The sequence below is a fragment of the Peromyscus eremicus genome, chromosome 20 (genome assembly GCF_949786415.1).
Source record: "Peromyscus eremicus chromosome 20, PerEre_H2_v1, whole genome shotgun sequence".
NCBI classification, from domain to species: domain Eukaryota; kingdom Metazoa; phylum Chordata; class Mammalia; order Rodentia; family Cricetidae; genus Peromyscus; species Peromyscus eremicus.
This window is the reverse complement of record NC_081436.1, coordinates 63,245,811-63,266,635: the sequence shown is the minus strand read 5'-3', so window position 1 is coordinate 63,266,635 and position 20,825 is coordinate 63,245,811. Positions and strand designations below refer to the sequence as shown.

Genomic DNA, 20,825 nt, shown 5'->3' with positions numbered 1-20,825 from the left:
GCCACGAGCCACGTGACAAGGTATAGATTTATAGAAATGGATTAATTTAAGCTGTAAGAACAGTTAGCAAGAAGCCTGCCACAGCCATACAGTTTGTAAGCAATATAAGTCTCTGTGTTTACTTGGTTGGGTCTGAGCGGCTGTGGGACTGGCAGGTGAGAGAAATTTGTCCTGACTGTGGGCCAGGCAGGAAAACTTTAGCAACAGTGAACTCTTTTTTTTTTTTTTTTTTTTTTGGCTTTCCTTATTTTTTTTTAAACTGCACAGTTCTCTTCCCTCCATCCCCAGTGTCGAAACAGCCGGCTTTCATTGACTGAATGGCCTAATGATTTCCCACACTGCCTCCAGCTTAGATTTTCTTATGTCAGATACCGAGTCCATTAGAACCTACTGGTATCCTTTTCCTTCTAATTTCCAATATGACAGCCAATTTTCATTAGCTATTGTATGTTTACTTTGATGTAGAATTTCTGGTGCAGAGTCAGAAACAATTTTTAACCCTATTCACAATGTAAACCTCTCCACCAAGACAATGCAGAATTTTACATTCCATTATTTATATTATGAAACACACTGAGTATGTTAATGTGCTTTTCTAAACTCCTCTAGTCTTCCACCAAGGTTCTTGAACTCCTTTCTAAGGTTCCTGTTTAACTCATATCTCATATTTCTTCTGCCCCTAGTTATGAGTCCCTTGATCCAAAGAGCAGGCTCACTGGCTGCCCAGAGAGGAGTTAAAGAATGAGATGCTTTGATCTCTTAAGTCGGTGTGTATAGAGGACCATGGTTGATGGTTGTGTAGCAGAAAAAGCATGTGGAGCTATGGTGTGGTCAAGGTTTATTTTATTTGTGAAAGTTCAGCTCAATGTTTAGAAAAAAAATCTAAAAAAGAGCTAAAGAGATGTCTCAGAGGTCAAAAGCACTTGTTCTTGCAGAGGACCAATGTTCATTTCCCTGAACCCACATGGAGGCTCACAACCATTGTGACTCCAGTTCCAGAGATTCTAATGCCTCTTCTGGCCTCTGTGGTTACTTCAAAATACTCTACACATAAAATTGTTTAAAGATCTAACTAGCAACCTTACTGCTTACCTGTTTGCAATGGCATTCAAGCTTCTGGGGCTCCTTGGGCAAGAGTAAGTAACTAAGTGCTAACATTCTTTAAGGGCTTACTATATGCTAATGAATTATTTTGCCTCATTTTATTCTTACAAAAATGTGTGACAGTAGTTACATCATTATCCACTTTTTAGAGGAACTAATGTTAGAAAAATCAGTTTACCCAAGAACCTATAGTAAGTGGAACTGGGATTTAAATCCTGATAGCTCTGGCTGCAAAGTGCAGGCATTTGTCTACTGTCCGTTTTTTGTGGCAAATTGATATGGGCTGAGTCACCCATATCAATTCAGTGTGTAAATGTTTGCTCGTTCACATATGAATTATGCACTCATTCAGCAACTCTCTAAACATTTGCTGTACACCCTTGCCAGGTGTGTGAAAACTTGGTGTTTGCCCAAATGGAGATCATTCCCTCAAGGAATGTGTCTTCCAGAGAGAATACAGTGTATAGAGATAAATATAACATGTCATGGACATGAGAAGAGCTGTGAAATAGACTTATAAAAAAAAAAAAACTATTGGCATTCAGAAAAGGGAGGAAATTTTTCTATTTGGGAATTGAAAGGCTCAAAGAAAGGTAACATTTGGTTTGGGCTTTGATAGATGGAAAGGATTTAAACATGAGACAGTGAGAAAATAGGTATTTCCAGTTTGAAAAAAATATAGAAATAATGACCCAAAGAGGCTATAGAAAAGTTTGGCGTAGAAAAGCTTGCCATGGGTATCAAAAAAAGAGAATTTATTTTCTTTTTACTTCTTGATCTTCTTTGTGTTTTGTTTTGTCTTGTTTTGTTTAGCACAGGTTGGCCTCAGATTCCCCAAGTGCCTGCATAGCTGAGGATGACTTGGAATTTGTGATTACCTTCCTCCTCCTCACAAGTGCTGGGATTACGCATGCACACCTTACTAACAGTTTCAAGAAGCAGTTGCTTTCACTGGCTACTCTGACTGCAGTACTTTTAAGTTCCCCAAACAGACACATCTGTTTCAATGTACTCATGCATTTTGATTTCCTTTCTTCTTCATCCAGCATCTCCCTCCTCAGACGTGCATGCTCAGGATCCATCACTGTGGGGCTGGAGAGGTGACTCATTGGGCAGAGTCCTTGCTGCCTGTGCTGGCCAGTTTTGTGTCACTTTGACACAAGCTAGAGTCCTCTGAAAGAGTAGAACATCACTTGAGAAAATGCCGCCCCCCCCCCCTAAGAACATTATAGGGCATTTTCTTAATTAGTGGTTGATGTGGAAGGACCCAGCCATTGTGGGTGGTGCTATCCCTGGGCTGGTCATCCTGGGCTCTATAAGAAAACAGGCTGAGCAAGCCATGGGGAGCAAGTCAGTAAGCAGCTCCCCTCCATGGCCTCTGCATCAGCTGCTGCCTCCAGGTTCCTGCCTTGTGTGAGTTCTTGCCCTGACTTCCTTCAGTAATGGCCTACACTATGGAAGTGTAGCCAAATAAACTCTTTCCTCCCCAACTTTCTTTTGATCATGGTGTTTCATCACATCAATAGTAACCCTAAGACACTGTCTAATCCTGAGGACCTGAGTTCAGTGAAAAACCTAGTGTAGCAGCCTTCACCTATAATCCCCATGCTGGAAGGCAGAGATGGGAGAATCCCTGAGGATCCTTGCTGACCAACCAGTGAGCTCCAATTTCAATAATGTAAAGAGTGATGATAGAAGACGCTTGACACTGATCTCCATTCTTTTCATGTGCGTGTGTGTGAACTTCACTGTAGGTGGAAGTGAAATATGTTCCTGCTAAATGATGAAACATAACCCATTAAGGAAGGAAAAGTTTATTTAGGAAGGTTTTGTTTGTTTTTGTTTTTGGTTTTTTTTGTTTTTGTTTGTTTGTTTGTTTTTTAGATTTTATTATGGCCTCCAAACTTTTAAATGCTAAAGACAAATTGTAAAGTAATGTATCCTTCTTCGCTCAGGGGTCTCAGAGTCTAGTATAGTCTAGTATATGAAGAATTAAGGGGTCTGAAGTATGTTAGAGACATGTACAAGAGTTAGTGCCAGCTCTGTTTGGCAACTAGGGAATGCTTGCAAAAGAGGAAACACATCTTAGTACAGCACTTTTTAAGACAAACAGGATTAACCCACATGTTGTCATTTTAAAGCTAAAATTTTAAGTTTAATAACATCTCATGTATCTTTTGTGTATATGAATATGTGTTACTCAGTTTGATCTTTGTAATTAATCCGCTCTGTAAATATACAACAAAGATATTTGAGTTGTTTTCACTTTTCTACTAACACTGCTGAAATACATATGCAAACACATACTATGCATAACAGAGACACACATGTACATATACATGCTGTCTTGCATTGCCATAACAGTAAAACAAAGCCTTAGAAATAAACTAAGAGATATAAGCACTTAATTCATAGTGGCTAGGAATGTTTTCTTTTCCCACATACCTTTGCAAAAACTGGAGCCGTCAATCTTCTTAAGCTGCCAAATTAATAAATACATTATCTCATTGTTACATATTTGCTTAAATTACAATTTCTTGAGTATTACTGAAGTTTCGTAGCTTTTCCTGTCTACTGGCCAGTTTTATTTGTTCTGTGAAACAGTTGCTGTTAAGATCTGTGCGTTAGCCTGTGCAAGCTGGTAAGTGTTTCATGGGTGCTATGGAAAGCATCATCTCCTAAGTCAGAAACAAGACTGCGTTAGCAGACAACCCCACAAGCACTTTGAGCATCACATGTGTGTTGATTCCCCTTGCTTTCTAACAAGGGCTATGCAGAAAGGTCCTGGGGGATGCTGCACTGCAGTGGACACTGGGTACAGCTGAAGTATGTGGAGCTAGAGTGGTGTGTCTCTTTAAGGCACATATGTGTTCTTCTTTATGCTTCCAGTTGGTTTATAAGAGCTGTCTCCTGTCTGAACAAATAGTGCCTGGTCTCTCATTGAGTCTTGCCTGTCTTACCTTGTCTGAATTTTTATATTTGACTTTTATCAATGATGCTTTTTCCTGATTGCTGAATTTTGTTGCATACATAGCAATACTTTGCTGTTTCAAAATCAAAATGCAGCAGCTTTCTTTTCTCTTATACTTTCACACTGTGATCGTTACTGGTTTGATCCTGTATTTACTTCTGGGTGAGCAATGATGTAGGGTCTCATCTGGTTTGTCTTTAAACGTCCATCTTCTCCCCCCACACACACACATCTGAAAGCCTGCTCTTACTTCATCAGCATCGCCGCTCACTGCTTTGCTGTTCTCTTCCTTTAGTCTATTTGTATCTTAACTCCGGCCGTAGCTTTTGAATACTGTAGTTTCAGAAAAAGCATAGAGTTTATTCTCCATTATTTTTCTTTTAGATAGAAAACTGTGGGTGTTTTTACTATTGAGTGAGTTTTTTTAATGAATCTTCTAGAGTAAACAGGGTTAATGTAACGGAAAAGGATAGCCTACAGCATTCTTTTATACCTTTATCTTACTATCAAATTGTAAGGTTATAATTTTTTGAAGGTTTAGTTTGCATTTCAGTGAGTATAGTTTCAATTTTATTTTTTTTTAAATTTTATTTATTTATTTTATGTGTATGGTTGTTTTGCCTACATGTATGTCTATGCATCATGTGTGCCCTCAAAGGTCAGAAGAGGGTGGAGTGTCAGATCTCCTGGGGGTGGAGTTACAGATAGTTGTGAGCTGCCGTGTTGGTGCTGGGGATTGAACCTGTGTCCCCTGCAAGGGCACTGAACCATCTCTGCAGCCCCATAGTTTCTAGTTTATAACTTTTTTTCCCTTTATTTTCCTATAGGTCCCTTGTAGTTTGGAATATTGGGATGAACTCCAGAAAGTTTTTGTTGCATTTCAAGAATTCAGCCTGTCTGAAAGCAAAGTTTGTGAATTGCAGTTGCCAGATATCAATCTTGTGAGTGACCAGAAGAAACTGGTGTCCTCAGATCTGTGGAGAATTGTCCTGAACAACAATCAGAATTCAACAGATGACCAAAGGTAACACAGGCAGGTGACAGAGGCAGTGGTGTTACACTAGAGAATGACAGCCGGGGGCTTGTCTTCTCCCACGCCTCCTTTCTTACCTGCAGAGTGGAGAGCTAACAGGCGTGTGCCTGAGTTAGAGACAGAAAGAAGGGAAGCTCGGTTCTGCTGTTTGACAGTCTGGGCTTTACTCATAACGTAGTCTGAGAACCCTATGAGAGAACCTGTAACCTAAATGTAGAGTGAAAACAGGGAATAGTCAATCTAACCTAACAAGCCATCATCCTGAACTCAAAAATACAGGGAAAATAGCCTAATAGACTCTTGATGTTACAATTAGTGGGATGAAAATAAACGTGGGGCAGTAAAAGGAAGATGATGTAAATGTGCTTGTCAGCATATAAAGTCAAACTTTGAAAATATATTCATCTTTAATGATTTTTTTTTTTTACTCTAAGAGGTAAACCTTCAGACACTAGGAAAATTTGATCAACCAAGGTCAATTAGCTGATGTTTGCGGCTGTGAAGTCACATTGGTCATGATGAATTCCAGAAGCTATAAGCTTCAGATAGTCTGATCATGTGTCCAGAACTTCCTAGTCCACATTATAATTCCAGATTATGCCCATTTCTAGTATTTGCCTACTTGGTGTGTTTATAGACTTAAAGTAGAGAAAAATAACTCCAGAAAGCTATTCAGCATGTGTCCTGGTTTACGTGTTGTGCCAAGCCTTTGTCCTTATGCTTTCATGAAAGGCGAGAAGAAGAATGTGAGCCTCAACCAGGGGCCCTTCCCTGGGCCATAGGCTGTGTGTGCAGTGAGACCCCACTATTCTTCCCTTTCAGTGTCTTACCTTCTGGCCCTCCTCATGGGTTAGCCTAGGGGCTGGCTGCCTTAGCTCCCTTGTCCAGTCCCTTCCTTTTCTTCCTGGATAACATTCAAACACTAATGGGAAGGAAGACATCCACCACTCCAGGGCTTTGCAAATCAGGTGTTGTTTTGTTTAATGTAACTTTGATTCTGCCCATACGTAATCATCATAACACAGCATGTTGTGCTGGTTTCTACTTTATGTTGTAAATAGTGGCAAATGGTTTTTGTTCTGAAAGTGTTTATTTGTGTTAATAATACGAGCTTGTTAAAGCACTACACTGAAGTGACTCTGAGCAGCATTCTTTCATTGATTACATTGTATGTTTCATAATAATAATGTTTTTTAACTTTATATATTCTATCTCCAGGATATCTAGGCTCTTTAAAAATAATTACCTTCCAACGTATTACCTAGTAATGTATTGTCAGTGAAAGTATATGTGAGAGGTAGGGTCTTGATTTTACTGAAAGTAAAAGAGCAGCAAGCCTCTAGGGATTTAGCAGATGTAGCGGAAGATTGCTTTCTCAAAGTAGAGGTTACCTCATCACAAACCAGGAGATTTCAGAGAATAAGCTGGAGACAGCTAAATTGATTTTTTAAAGCTGTTTCATTAATAGTATCAAGTTAGAAATGATTTCTTGATTTTAATTCTGGAAGAATGCATTTTCACCATGGAAAGTACTCTGGGCAAGGTCAATCCCTCTGACTCTGAAGCATTCATAAAAATTTCTGTTGTGGCGAGTTTGGCGCTGTTGAAGTGCAAAGCCCTCAGAGGACAGAAATGCATGCCGCTGTCAAACTCGGGCTCTTCCATCAAGCTGTTGACAGTGCAGGCACAGACCTTTGGCCCTTGCTGGGGAATTTTCACATTACCTAATATTTTGCAATTAATCTTATTTTGAATTGTTTGGGATGAATACCTTTTCAAGTAGAAACTGGTATTAATGAAATTTAATTATAACTGTTTTAAAATCCAACATAATAAATCACTATTACTATTGAACTCGAGTTGGGAAAAGCAAGTCGGGTTTCCAAATGGAGGGCCATGAGCCAAAAGAAGCAGAGCAGTTGAGGAGATGCTCTGCTCTGAGCTTTGGAACTACGATGGTTATTTAAGAGAACACTCTGGAAAGGGCACAGTTACAGACTGTGTAGTAATAAGAGACCCCCAAACAAAATATTCCAGGAGGGAGCTTTGGTATTGAGACTTGTTCTTGTGTTGCTGAGGTGGAGGCAGCAATGAGTACTCCACACAGAAGGCTAATGAATGCACACATAAGGTTGTCAATATCTTTGATTCCACTGCTTGTAGAAGAGGTTTCTGGAAAGCCTGCTGCCCACTGAGCAATGCAGAACATGTTTGCCAGATGTATTAGAGTAAGATACAGAAGAATATAATTTGAGAGGCTGCTTTGAGAAGTGTGGTAAGATTGAGACCAGAGAAGTTATGGAAGACAAGCAGAGTGAGGGAAAAAAGAGAAGATTTGCTTTTATAGCCTTTGATGGTCATGCTACAGTTGATAAAATTGTCATTAGAAATACCACACTAGTAATGACCATAATTGGGAAGTGAAATGGCCCTTTCTAAACCAGAGATGTAGTCTGCTGGAGCACAGAGAGGTCATGGAGGTGGGGCTGGCCATTTTACAAGTCATGGAGAAACTTTAGGAGAAGAAGGGGCTGGGTCAGTAGAGGTGGTGGCAGCAGAGGAGATTATGGAGGAGGTGGTGGTGGATGGAATGGTTTTAGAGGTGGTGGTGGTCCTACTTACAGTGGTAAGGAGGCTGTGGTGGTAGAGACGGTGGATAAATGAATGTGGAGGTGATGCTGGTGACTGTGGCAGTGGTCCTGGTCATGGCAGTAGAGGCAGCTATGACGGTGGAACAGGATATGGAAGCCACGGTGCTAGAAACTGGTAAAGGAGGAGGCTATGAGGGTTACAGTGAAGGAAGCAGTTTCGGTGGAGGTAATTATGGTGGTGGTGGAAACTATAACGATATCTGAAGTTGTAGTGAACAACAGCAATTCAGTTAGGGTCACTTCGTGGGGACAGTGTTGGTTAAGGACACTGAGGCAGTCACTATGCTGGTGACTAAAGTGCTGGGTACATAGCAGCAGGTTTTAAAGGACAGCAGAAGAGAGCTCCAGTTCTTAGCAGGAGAGAGCGGGGGCCGTCAGGAAAGCTGCAGGTCACTCTGAGACAGTTGTCCCAAACACCTAGAGAGCTGGGACAGTCGGCTGTCTTCAGAATGTCACTGCAGCCCACTGTCCCAGCCAGCCCCAGCTTGCAGAGGCCGCCGTTGATGAATGCAGGGTTGTGTAGTTCGATGTACCCCGGAGCTTGTTGGCCCGCTGTCCCTTTGTGCCTCTCTCTTTTCACTACGTCGGGTGGGGTGTCCTATAGTTTTGGTAGTGGTACCAGGAATCCAAAACTACAGAACTTGTAACTTTTCAGTGTTTTCATAGTTTAGTTTTTCTACATTTTAGTGTAGAGATTTTAACAAAATGACATTTTGAAGGTCTTTTCTTGTGAGTTAGCAAGTAAAGACCATTGTTGATTACCATTTTGTATAAATTTTCCTAAAGTTAACTATAGAGAAACGCCTACTGACTTGCAGTTTAAGAGGACTCTATTCTCCTGTTTCCAAAACCGTGATGAATGGGCATGGCATATGGGGAGAATAGCTATTTTTATATTTGCAATGTGTGTCTTAGATAATTAGGGTTGGGTAATTAAATTAATGTGTTTGTGAATTTAATAGCATTAAGATTACCTTAAAATGAAAAAAATATATATCGAAAGTTCCTGTTTGATTTCTGCGCATTTTCTTTGTTTTAGGTGTGTTAGTTTATTGAGTCCTAGCTGTGTTGATAACACCCCTGTTCCTCGTTTACATGACCACAGTGAAACTGCTGATGGTAGTCAGGGTTAATACATGTCCATTGCTCTTTGCTAGATTCTGGAAAGGGACAATAGATGTTTCCCACCTCCCACGTTAGCATTCTTAACTGATGATACGGACCACTGAGTATCTCTGAGCAAATTCAGAGTACTTGGTTTTATTCTGTTTTCAAGTTTTATGGCCCAGAAGCCCATAAACCTTCAGTCACTTTCTTTGCTAATTTTGTTTGGAGTTTTTGTCCCATACAAGTTTTCAGAGCAAAAGAATAAAAGTCACTTAATGAACCCTTAATTTTCCAGCACACGTTTCCTGTCTTACCCTATATATTTTGCTGGATGAAACCAAGGATAATTCATGTGTCATTGTTCAAAATAAGTACAGCATAGTCACTCAGTGCAGGCCTCTCTCTTCCCCATTCCCCATTTGGATAGTTTCATATTCCCTAAGAACTCATGACGACTCTATGTATTTCAACCCAAAACATGGTACTGTGAGTTACAACTAGTTTGGAAGGTCATGGTTGAAAAGAGTTTTAGAATAGAAGGTCATATATCTGCAAAGTCACATCTATTATTTTGCTCCAGTTAGCACTTGACAGTTTCATTCAAGTCCTAAGTGGATGGCCTGCTGTTACTCTTTCTTTGACAGTTGAACACTGAGTTCAAAATTTTACTTGGATTTTTAAAGTGCTAAGCAAAAAAGCAATAAAAAGGAGAACAGGGAAAAAATAAATCACCATTAATATATTTTCCTAAAAGGAATATAAATACATTTTATGCAGTTTCTAGAAAGAAAACATCAATTCTTTGATAATATGTCAGTATTACATGCAAGGACTGGGCTGTAGTTCCATGGTAGAATGTGCCTCGCATACACAAAGCCCTAGCTTCTCTTTTCAGCACCAAAACAACAAAAGCTTGCATGTAAACAGATGCTTTTATGGTTAGTAATGATGTGTTTGTCACATAGGATCTGAATGTGGACCAAACGCCAGCATTCTTATGCCTGGAGATTTTCTTACCATAATCCTCTAAGATTTAGGGTTTAGGAAAGATTGGCTCAGACTCTTGTGCTTTACTGGAAGAAAGGTCATGAAAAAAAAAAAAAATCTCATGGACCAGAGAGAAGAAGGATGGGGTGAGAAGTGAGCAGCCTCTTGCCGACAGTTGAGAATAAGTAGACAGCTGCAGCTTGACAATGACATGACTAGATATATGTAAATAGCAGTATGTTTGTTAGAGAACTGAAGCCAGAAGACCTGGGACATCAGTGGGGTGATTGGCTTTGAAAAAGACTGCTTGAGAGTTTGATGAACCATTCAAGTATTTACTCTTCACATTTGGAACTACTTGTCACCCATTTCTAGTCACAGTGGTATAATTCAAGATTTACAGAGGAAAGTCTTTCACTCTTTCCTACATCTAAACCTGTCTCTTTTGCCTTCTCTCCCTGGGATGGAAGTGACTGACCTTTTGAAGCTTTTTGCTAATTCCTTTCAGCTGATACTTGATCTCACCAAGAACTTGTCTTTTGCTATATACTCCTCCTATGCACATTCCAGGGTAGTTGGCATTCATGGGTTCTCACTGAAAGTTCTGAACTGATGGCACACACACACACACACACACACACACACACACAGAGAGAGAGAGAGAGAGAGAGAGAGAGAGAGAGAGAGAGAGAGAGAGAGAGAGAGAGAATATATCTGTCATATTTCCAGAAACCCTTTCTGTTTTAGATGTGTTTGCAGGGTTCTAATGAAGATATGTTGACTGTGTCGGGGTAGCATGTAGACCTTTGAAAAATAGCACCTGTAGGGAGCAGAGAGCATGTGGTGCAAAGGACAGAAGCCCCTCGTGTCTCCTCATCCATTCAGCACTCTTCCAAGATGGACAGAGCAGGTTAGAGGCAGGAAACAGTGCCCACAGAGGTGGGTGCCAGTGTAGTACCCGGCGTCCAAGAATAAATGTGAGACTATATAATTAGTTTGGACTTTGTTTTGCCAGTGCAGAGGGGTAGTTCTAACATTAAATGCTAGACATTACTGTAGTCTGTATACAGTATCTCACTTAATATTCAAAAAGTAAATCTCATTACTATTTTCACACATAAGACTAAGACTTAGCCAGGTTGAAGTAACTTGTGCATTTCTACTAGAACTGCATGATTTTAAACTAGATTATCTTCCCCTGTTCACTCGGCTTGCCTGTGTGCTGTATTATAAAACCGTATTAACCATGTAGAGATGCAGAGGTCAACTGAGAGCTTCGTTGGTAAAGACAGATTATTGTTGGTAGATGTGCCACTTTTAGGAGTTCACTCCGAAAGAGCTTATATGAATGAATTTGTAGATATTGTATCTGACCCCCACGTGCCATTAAGATAGGATCAGTTTACATCTTGACATCCTGAATTCCCCCCTGTTTTATTTAAAGCATTCATGACCTTCTAGCGGTCACCCAGAAAAACTGAGAAGTAACCCTTTGGCTGCCCTGGAGACAGCTATGTAAAAGTCCTGTTGTGTGTTCTTTGTTTGGTCTGTTTTCACGGCTCTACACGTTTGCATTTACAACAGACTTCACGATGGTTCGACACAATGCCGGATGATGGGCCCCGCCTACTTCTAGAGTTATTACTTCTAGGAACTGTTTTCTTAGCCTGTTACAAGTGAGCAACATCCGAGCGCCCTCTAAATACTCTGATCGGCCGTAAATTCGACCTGTTTTGAAAGGATGAAGTATGCAAACATGAATAGTATAGGTTGTGAGGCTTGGGGTTACTTTCTATTTCTGCCTGTTTCCTACAGCTTCTTTACTGTAGCATATTAAGTGCAGGGACAACTAATATATCACTCTGTCTACAAGTAAACATTTCATTTTAACCCTGATGATGAAATTTCATTTGAAACCGCACACACTAATTCGTAGAAAGTTGCTTAAACCAGCTTTCCCACTTAGAGACATTCTGAGAATTCCTCATGCTGGGCACAGTGATGCATGCCTGCAATTGCAGCACTTGGAGGACAGAGGCAAGAGGGCTGCGAGTTCTAGGCCAGCCTGAGCTGTAGAGCAACTCTATCGTAAAGCAATCACAGCTACATTTTTGTGCACAGTGTTGGTTCGGTTCTGGTGCCCTGGAGTTTGTATTCTGTCTGTAGTCAGTGTCAGTTGACCGGGCTTGCAGTAAACACGACCACGTCAGCGGGACTGCGGTCAGACTATGCAGTCAGCGTGCTGGTGTGCTTTGTCTTCACACCGCTCCTTTCCCAACCGCTTTCAGACGGCAGCTGGAGTCACACCTCAGAGACCCCACACATCCATGCCCTCCTTCCCACGTCCACTCCCTCCTCCAGGAGAAGGTTCTGTTGTAGAATGGATACAAATGGCAGTGTCGCCGGTTGGAGTGAGAGTTCTTTGAAAGCCAAGAACTTAATCCTTCTGAAACTGGATGATTTCACTCTTCATTTTAATCAGACCACCATGGATAGGAGGACAAGCAAGTGAAGAGAGAATTCTTGTAGTATAATTACCCACAGGACCACATTCTTTGTGCATGGTCATAACTTTATGCCACTTAATGCAATATTCAGTGGGTCTTCAATAAAGAGTATAAATTAATTCACAGAATACATGTTGGACAATACAGAGAAGTAAAACGGTGATAAAACATTTGTGGTGACACAGGAAGTTTTAGGTTTTTAAACATTCATGCTCACAATTGTGTTCTCCTTACCAATAGGACACCAAACTGTCCATAAGTTTTGTGAAATGAGTATAGGAAAAAACTGGATTTGATCTAAGTCAACGTGCATGGAGGCTGAAGAATAGTTTGAAAGTTTTCTGCAAATAATCCAAACAGAATATTCAACATAAACTGAATTTTAAAACAAAAACAAAACTCTTGTGTGTGAGTAATGCATGATACTTGATGATTAATATATTGACTGGAGGATTTTCAGTTCTGGCTTTAAAGGCCTTTTAGAAAGACATTGTGCTCTTGTGATGCTGGGAAATGGATGTTGCTGAACTTGTTTTTCACAGCTCTGCAAGTGAATCTGGTTCTCAAAGCACCTGCGAGCCCCTTGTGACACCAACAGCCCTGGCGGCTTGTGCCAGAGTCGACTCCTGCTTTAGCCCGTGGTTTGTCCCGGCGCTCTGCATGGCCTTCCAGTTTGCACACCTGGAGCTCCGTCTGTGTCATCACTTGGACCAGCTAGGCACAGGTATGCATCATCTCAGCATCAAGAGGACATCTGCTTAGTAGCGCCATGGCACTGAGTGTTCTCCATGTGGTGCCTCCCTTTACCGGCACCAGCCCTGGACACTGGCAAAGCTACTCTAAAGTTGATCTGGTACAACAGGTGTGAACCCTACTCCTCACTGAGCAGTACTGTAGTACCATGTTGTGACATGTTTCCTAAGAGCATTTTCAAGGAAGTTTTTTTAACTGCAGATTTTACTGTTATTCCAATTATGATATCTTTGAAAGAAACTTGTTTTAGTCTGTATCATACATTAGTGAGAAATAGATCCCCAAAGTACTTGGCGCTTATCACCTGAGTTCACAGTGCACATTCTCATTAAATTACAAGATTCGTATTTTTACACATTTAGAAAACATGAATAAATTTTCCCCACCCAGCAAAAGTATGCTCCTATAAGTTCCCAGTGTTACTTGAATAATTATTTCTCAAGCATTGTGTTCAGTATTAATGCTTTTCTAGTTAATACAGTTTGATTTAGGTTTTGGGTTTTCAACCTACATGTTATGGCAAAAGGAGAGGGACATTAAAACTGGACACAGCTCCTGTAAAGCACCTTGTCTTTTCAGCAAGAATAGGGTTTAACTGCCTTTGCCTGAGTCAGTCTTTGTTGTTGTAGAGATTTGGGTGGTTACAGAGTTTAGATGGTTGTCTCCTCTTGTTACTGTAATCAAAAATTTTATCTGTGGAAGTGAAAATTTATGAACATCAAGCACTAAATTCAAGAACAAAGGGAGTTTTTTTTTTGGGGGGGGGGGTTTGAGACAGGGTTTCTCTGTGTAGCTTTGCACCTTTCCTGGAACTCACTCTGTAGCCCAGGCTGGCCTCGAACTCACAGAGATCCTCCTGGCTCCTCCTCCCAAGTGCTGGGATTAAAGGCGTGCACCACCACCGCCCGGCGAAAGGGAGGGAGTTCTTTAAAAGTCACCTCATCTGTCTCCATGAAAGACTGGCACATCTTAATTGGTATTTGTCTTGTTTTCTTAAAAGCCTCACCACAGCACCTGCAGCCGTTCATTCCTGATAAAAATGTACCATCTGAACTGGAGTACATGGTTATTTCCTTCAAAGAACCAAACCTGTATCTTCGACAGTGGAACGGTGACTCTGTCTGCCAGGAGATCCGGTTCTCATCTCAAGTAGACTGTAAACTGCTGGAGTGCAGAAACGTCACCATGCAAAGTGTGGTGACACCCTTCAGCATCTCTGGGCAGATGGCGGTCTCCAGTGACGGGGTGCAGAAGCTGCTTGACGGCACCATGATCATGGACTCTGTGCTGGTAAACTTCGGGCAGCATGTTGTTCACTCCCTGCACACTGCAGTGCAAGCTTGGCAGCAGGTATGCACATTCCAGAACGGTTGGCCATTTAGCCGCGTGTGGTCTGTTATTACACACTCCATGTTATCGCTTGTAATTAATTATGTGTTAAGCACAAACCAGAATGTGAGAGAATGAAGAATTTGATGGGTGCCACTGTATGCTGGCCTTCTTTGTCTAGGTAAAGTGATGTAAGGGTTCTCTTTAGGAAACTCTGGAGAATGTGGGTTCACACACGCATCAGAGATCATGCCCATCTACAACTAGTATATGACTAATATACCATATCTGGGTGGAAAGTAACATATTCCCAGGAGTTTTTTCAAAGTGCTATGGCTTTATTTAGCTGAAGCTTTGACTTTGGTGTGTACCAGAGTGTCTAAATGTTCAGTGCAGAAATGAAGGGCTTACAACAGAAACATAATGCACAGTGGGATAGAACCTGGGAACAGAGCAGTCTAGTCTTGCCCTTTGTTGACATCCTGCCTTTTTGATTCACTAGAATATTCTTATACTCATAGAAAATCATGGTAACTTTAATAATTTTCTTGTATTTTTGTAAGAAATTGTTCATATCAAAAAACAGAACACGTATAAACCAGTGTTGCATGGCATATTTAAAATAGGAAACGTGCCTGTGTCTGGCAGTATGGAAATGGCCCCACAGAATGTCTGAATGATAATACATCCAGAGATACAGCAGTAAGTTGCTTCTGCTTTGGGGCCAATTTTCATTGCTGCCTTGTGTTGCCCTCACATTTAGTCACCGTTTCAGCTGAGACATTTGTCTCCATTTGCGCATGTTCCAAACACTTTGGTAGAGCTGGTAGAGCTGGCTTCCCTGATGAGTCCTTCTCTTGTGCTGACCTCCTTCAGTGGCAGGCATGAGGAGGGGGGTTGGGAAGGGGTCTGCTTCTACAAGAAGTTTCTTGGGGATGAGGAAGAGAACTTAGGGGAATTTTTATGAGAATAACTTGAGGGTCTTTATGGAAACAATTTTATGAAATAAATAGTTCTAAATTTTTTAAGTTCTCTAACCTAAAATGTTTATGAGAATTAGATTTTGTAAAAATAAAATTTAATGTTCACTTTATACGCATGAAGACCTATACAAGACTAAGGAATTAATTGCTTGACATGGTACTACAATAGCAAAGGGAAGAAGATAACACATCTGGTTTATATTTTAAGTCTTTTTTAAGGGCATTCCATGGTTTTCTTGTTGCAAAGGACATGCGTAAAATAAGAGCTAGTGTGATCTAAATCTTTGCAGCTGGTTCAAATAGCAATGTGAAAAAAACTTCCATAGCTCCAATTTCTAGGGTTTTTTTTCATATCTTGAACAATGCATTTAATAAAAAACAAACGTAGAAAATAGAAAAGAATTCTTGATAGAGCATTTAAGCCCAGGACATTTTTGTCTTGGTGTGAGAGCTTTATAAGAAGACTCATATGTAGCAACTACTGCAAGATGGCCTTCAAAATATCAGTTTTCTCCCAGAGAAAAAAAGATTCTCCTAGACACAGCCATACACATAAATAAAATATGGTACATAAATATTTAAATGTTTTAAACCACATCAGACTGTGAATGACTGACTGGTTAGCACAGTGCCTTGCAGGAATATTCCATTAAATAGAGCCATGTGTCACACAGCAGATTGCTGACAGGTACATTCTATGAATAGTTGGTTCTGATTTATACAGGGATTTGGCAATGTTAACATGAGCCACAGAGGATATGCTTCTGTAATTGTTGCTGTAATTTTCTTGTTTCCTCCCATGTCAAGGGTACTTGCCACCAAGTTTTAAAGTGGTAGGCGTCAAACCCTGTGTATTCTAAAGTAAATACGAAAGTATACTACTTTGAAATCAGAGGACATTTGACATTGAAATGGGCTGATAAAGGCTTATTAAATTCATTATTTCTGTCCTGAATGTAGTTTATTGCCTTTAGAAGGAAGTTTATTTTGAAACTTGGATTTTATTGTATGTTTAATAATGCTGACATATAGTATAGTTATTGGCAATGAAAAATGAATTTAATAAGTAGAACAAGAGATTTGAGTTCTTCATTTACTCTTTAAAATCAGCTTACTATCAGGCATGAAACAGTTTGGCCCTTCACCTTCAGGTCATAAGTTCAAAATTAACAGAACTTTGCATCAGTTCTGATTTCTGTGGTTGTAGAACGCCCACCCCCCTTCCCTCTCTGTATGTATGTGTGTGTGTCAAATGATGATGGCTACTTTCATGAAACTAAACTAAGAACTCAAATCACCACTTCCTGTCTGTTTCCTGTCAGTTTCCCAGGTTTGAACAAAATAGCATTAAATGGAGGTCACGCTCACATGTCTCCCTTCTTCCAAATGTTAGCTCTACTCTGCCGATTCCTGTCCAACAGGACATGAACTTGCAATATGAATAAGCCATCTTTTAACTACAAATCCTTGCAGGCATTCTGGGACTTAGTGTAGATGATGTCACATAAATGAATATATACATTTTATATGCTATAATAGAATCTAAAACATTCCAAGAAATGTTGAGGCTTATTACAGTTATAGTAAATTCCATAGATGAAGGAGAAGTTGAGAAACTTCCCCAAGGACCTCAAGGATTCTTTAAAAAAATGTAAACAATCACTTTGTGTTCTTTAATTTACATTTTCCTCCTAAAATTCTCATCACATTAAACCATCATCAGGTTTTAGGGATGAGGAGAGGGATGTGATTTTTTTTTTTTTAACCTCCAGCTGGTAACTTAACCTCTGTGTTGAGATTGATCCTAGTTCATTATGAAAACTCAATTTTAACCTCAGGGTGTGGAACTGAGTGGGAACTGTAGTCATAGCCTTCCTTCGTGTTTGTATTCTTGCATGGAAAGGAGAGAGAAATGTTTACAAGGAGAGCAGTCTACTTTGATTATATAATACCAAGTGGAAAAATCAAATCAAAACTAATCACACACTGTGACTCTGGTTTGATTAAAGGTTTTAGATAAATACATTAAATAAGATTGGGTAGAGCAGGCTTAAGTAGTCAGGGCCAGAGCAATCAGGAAAAACCCTTCCAAATGAGCATAAAAGTGATGGCTTAAAGTCACTTTTTGAATATTTTTCTAGTTTTTATAAAATTAATATGTTTTACCAATATAATTATTAATGTTAGGCTAGGTATGGCTCTTTGGTAGAGTGCTTACCTGTGTGCATCTGGCCCTGGGTTCAATTCCCAGCATAGTTAGAAAACAAACACCTACTTGTTTCTGTTGTTTCCTAAATGGTTATTGAGAACTCAAGCATCAGCAATTACTATGAGTATTAGAGGTAAAGTTGTAAAAGATCCAGGTCCTGTTCCTTCCCATAGACAGCAAGCATAGCATCTGAGTGGAGCAAACTAACAAGTCCTCTGAGCTGATACATGGTGATACGCCAGCATCAAACAGAGAAACCTGATCAGGCCTGGGGAAGGCTCAGAGAGCTACGTTGAGGCACTGGCTTTATACATAGGAACCTACAAGCTGGATACACGCAAGTCGGTCCAACAAGAGGTAGAGGAAAAGAGGTCCCAGCAGAGGGAAGGGACTGGGCCTGGAAGCAGCTGGACACCTGACTGAATAAAGGAGATCAGGGATGTGAAGTGCCTGGGGGAAGGGGCAGGACTGGAGTGCCCTTAGAAAATGGCACTTGAAATGCAACTAGTGTTGTAGGCACAAGCCCAGGAAAAGCAGACACCTGAAACCCAGCAACAGATATGTTTTAAGCTCATGACTAATGGTTAAAAGCCATGTCAGAGAGCATTAATGGTTATAAGTGTTTGGGTCTCAGCCAGATTAGTGTGCCCGTCAAGCAAGGTTCTCCACCATAAGAATTGAGAGGTTAAGCAAGAATGGATAGATGATTTAAAAAGAAGAGAAAGAAGAAAGAAGTAATTGTAGTGGTGGTGGTAGGTAGGTAGTGGTAGTGGTGGCAGTGGTAGTAGTTATAGTAGCAGCAGTAGTTGTTACAGTAGTGGGTAGTAGTTATAGCAACAGTAGTAGTTATAGTAACAGTAGTAGTTATAGTAACAGTAGTAGTTATAGCAGCAGTAGTAGTTATAGTAACAGTAGTAGTTATAGCAACAGTAGTAGTTATAGTAACAGTAGTAGTTATAGTAACAGTAGTAGTTATAGCAGCAGTAGTAGTTTTAGCAGCAGTAGTAGTTATAGTAACAGTAGTAGTTATAGTAACAGTAGTAGTTATAGCAACAGTAGTAGTTATAGTAACAGTAGTAGTTATAGCAGCAGTAGTAGTTATAGCAGCAGTAGTAGTTATAGCAACAGTAGTAGTTATAGCAGCAGTAGTAGTTATAGCAGCAGTAGTAGTTATAGCAGCAGTAGTAGTTATAGCAGCAGTAGTAGTTATAGCAGCAGTAGTAGTTATAGCAGCAGTAGTAGTTATAGCAGCAGTAGTAGTTATAGTAACAGTAGTAGTTATAGTAACAGTAGTAGTTATAGTAACAGTAGTAGTTATAGCAGCAGTAGTAGTTGTTATAGTAGTAGTAGTAGTTGTTACAGGTGTGGTAGTAGTTGTTATAGTAATAGTAGTTATAGTAGTGATCTTCAAGGTTATCTGGGAGAATGAGTCCTGTCAGGGCCCCTTCACCACCCAAAACTATAGAACACACACCTTGGGAGTATTCTGCATGGCTGGGGTTGGATTCTGTTTCCCACAATTTTTTGCTGATGGAGCTGTGGGTCTGGTCTCTGACCTGGCTGGATATCACTGACATTCATCCATACTCACCTTGGACTTCATGCTTCCCAATCCCCTGTATCATCCTGCTTCTGAGTTATGTCACTCTTTGTTTTTCCTCTCCTCAGTAAAGAGGCATACTGTAGAGTGTGGCATTCTTTAGATCCTGAGCCAGAAAACAGAGGCCACTAGAGAAGTATCTGCTGTCTGTTACCTCCCATTACCTGCAAATCAATGAGCTACTTGGGAATTCTTCTTCTTTCCTCAAGTGGATACCTTTCTTAGCTGCACTCTTAGTTTCCCAAAAGCATTTGATGGGTTCTTAAGCCACGAGCTGGGTGACAAAGGCAGTGAAGCCAGTGTTCTGATGTCCCAGCACCAAGTAGGGACTCCTTTAGGCTGAGAAACAGTATCAGCATAGTAACTGATTACTAATCAGATGAGCCTTCGCTGTTTAATGGAGCATATTAGCTACTGAGCTATTTGCTGAATGAAACAGACACTGGGAACTTTTTCAACTCACATTATTCCTCTTAAAAACTGCAACTTGGCCTTTAAATGGATTCTGGAGTTGATCTGTTTTGTATGTTCAGCCTCTTAACAATAGAGGGAAAGTTATGGTTTTATTTATATCTGTCCTTGAGCAGATTTACACACACACACACACACACACACACACACACCTCCTCCATCCTTCCTTCCCTCCCTCCCTCTTAAGAACCCAGGGTTGTAGTAACCTAAATGATCCTTACTTTCTGTAGGGTACAAACTGTGGCTTTGGTAATTGGCCTTGATTGTGGAGTTTAGAGGGCTAGGAACATGGTAATTCTAGCCTCTAGTACTCTGCTCAGAAACGTGCATGACCCAGTACAGCACTCTTTATAGCATGTTAATTCGTTTTAAGAAATGTTAAATGTTTGTGGGATCTCATTGTTCCTTTCTTCTTCTGGTGTGTATGATTTATTTTGTAGGAGTATAAATTGAAACACATTCCTGGAACGTATGATGTCTTTAAGATATTTTTGTTGTGCTTATCCTGAAAGTGTAGAATATTCTATATACCAGAGCTAATGACAACAGATCCTTTAACATTTGTGTTATAACAATGGCCACTGGGCAGACAGCTGCCAAACATCTTGCAATTAATCTGATACACACATTGGCTTTCATATTCTTTTTCTTTCAGAACAAATGCCCTGAGGTAGAGGAGTTGGTCTTCAGCCACTTTGTGATCTGTAATGACACACAGGAGACACTGCGGTTTGGCCAGGTGGACACTGATGAGAATATTCTGCTGGCCAGTCTCCATAGTCACCAGTACAGCTGGCGTTCTCACAAATCCCCACAGGTATTTGAGAAGCAGTCTTACAAACAGCCATTGTTCAGGTTGGGATTTGTTTATTCTGCATTTATGTGTGTGTGTCCGGTTATTTCCCTGTGTAGTGGCATCTGATGGAAACCCAGGAATGTTCAGAGGCCATGCTTCCCGTGGAGTGGAGTGCTCCCTATAGCATAGGTGCTGCTGCTCAGGACAGAGAGAGGCCTCTAGAGCTGATGCACAGAGGTCTGAGTCTTGTGCTGGGCAAGCTTGCTGTTCCTTCTGTGATTTGGTTTTCCCATCTACAGAATGGGGATGAAACAGTCCCCGCTC

At 40.5% G+C, this 20,825-nt stretch overlaps 1 protein-coding gene across 1 annotated transcript in view; it reads left to right on the top strand.

Moving 5' to 3' along the window:
* Nucleotides 1-20,825, top strand: part of Vps13b (vacuolar protein sorting 13 homolog B) — a 601,468-nt gene that overhangs the window by 493,974 nt on the left and 86,669 nt on the right. Inside the window, exons 40-43 of the mRNA XM_059247261.1 lie at nt 4,903-5,099; nt 12,903-13,084; nt 14,114-14,463; nt 20,361-20,522. Coding sequence (XP_059103244.1) covers nt 4,903-5,099; nt 12,903-13,084; nt 14,114-14,463; nt 20,361-20,522 — 891 coding nt within the window. The remainder of the gene's footprint in view (nt 1-4,902; nt 5,100-12,902; nt 13,085-14,113; nt 14,464-20,360; nt 20,523-20,825) is intronic.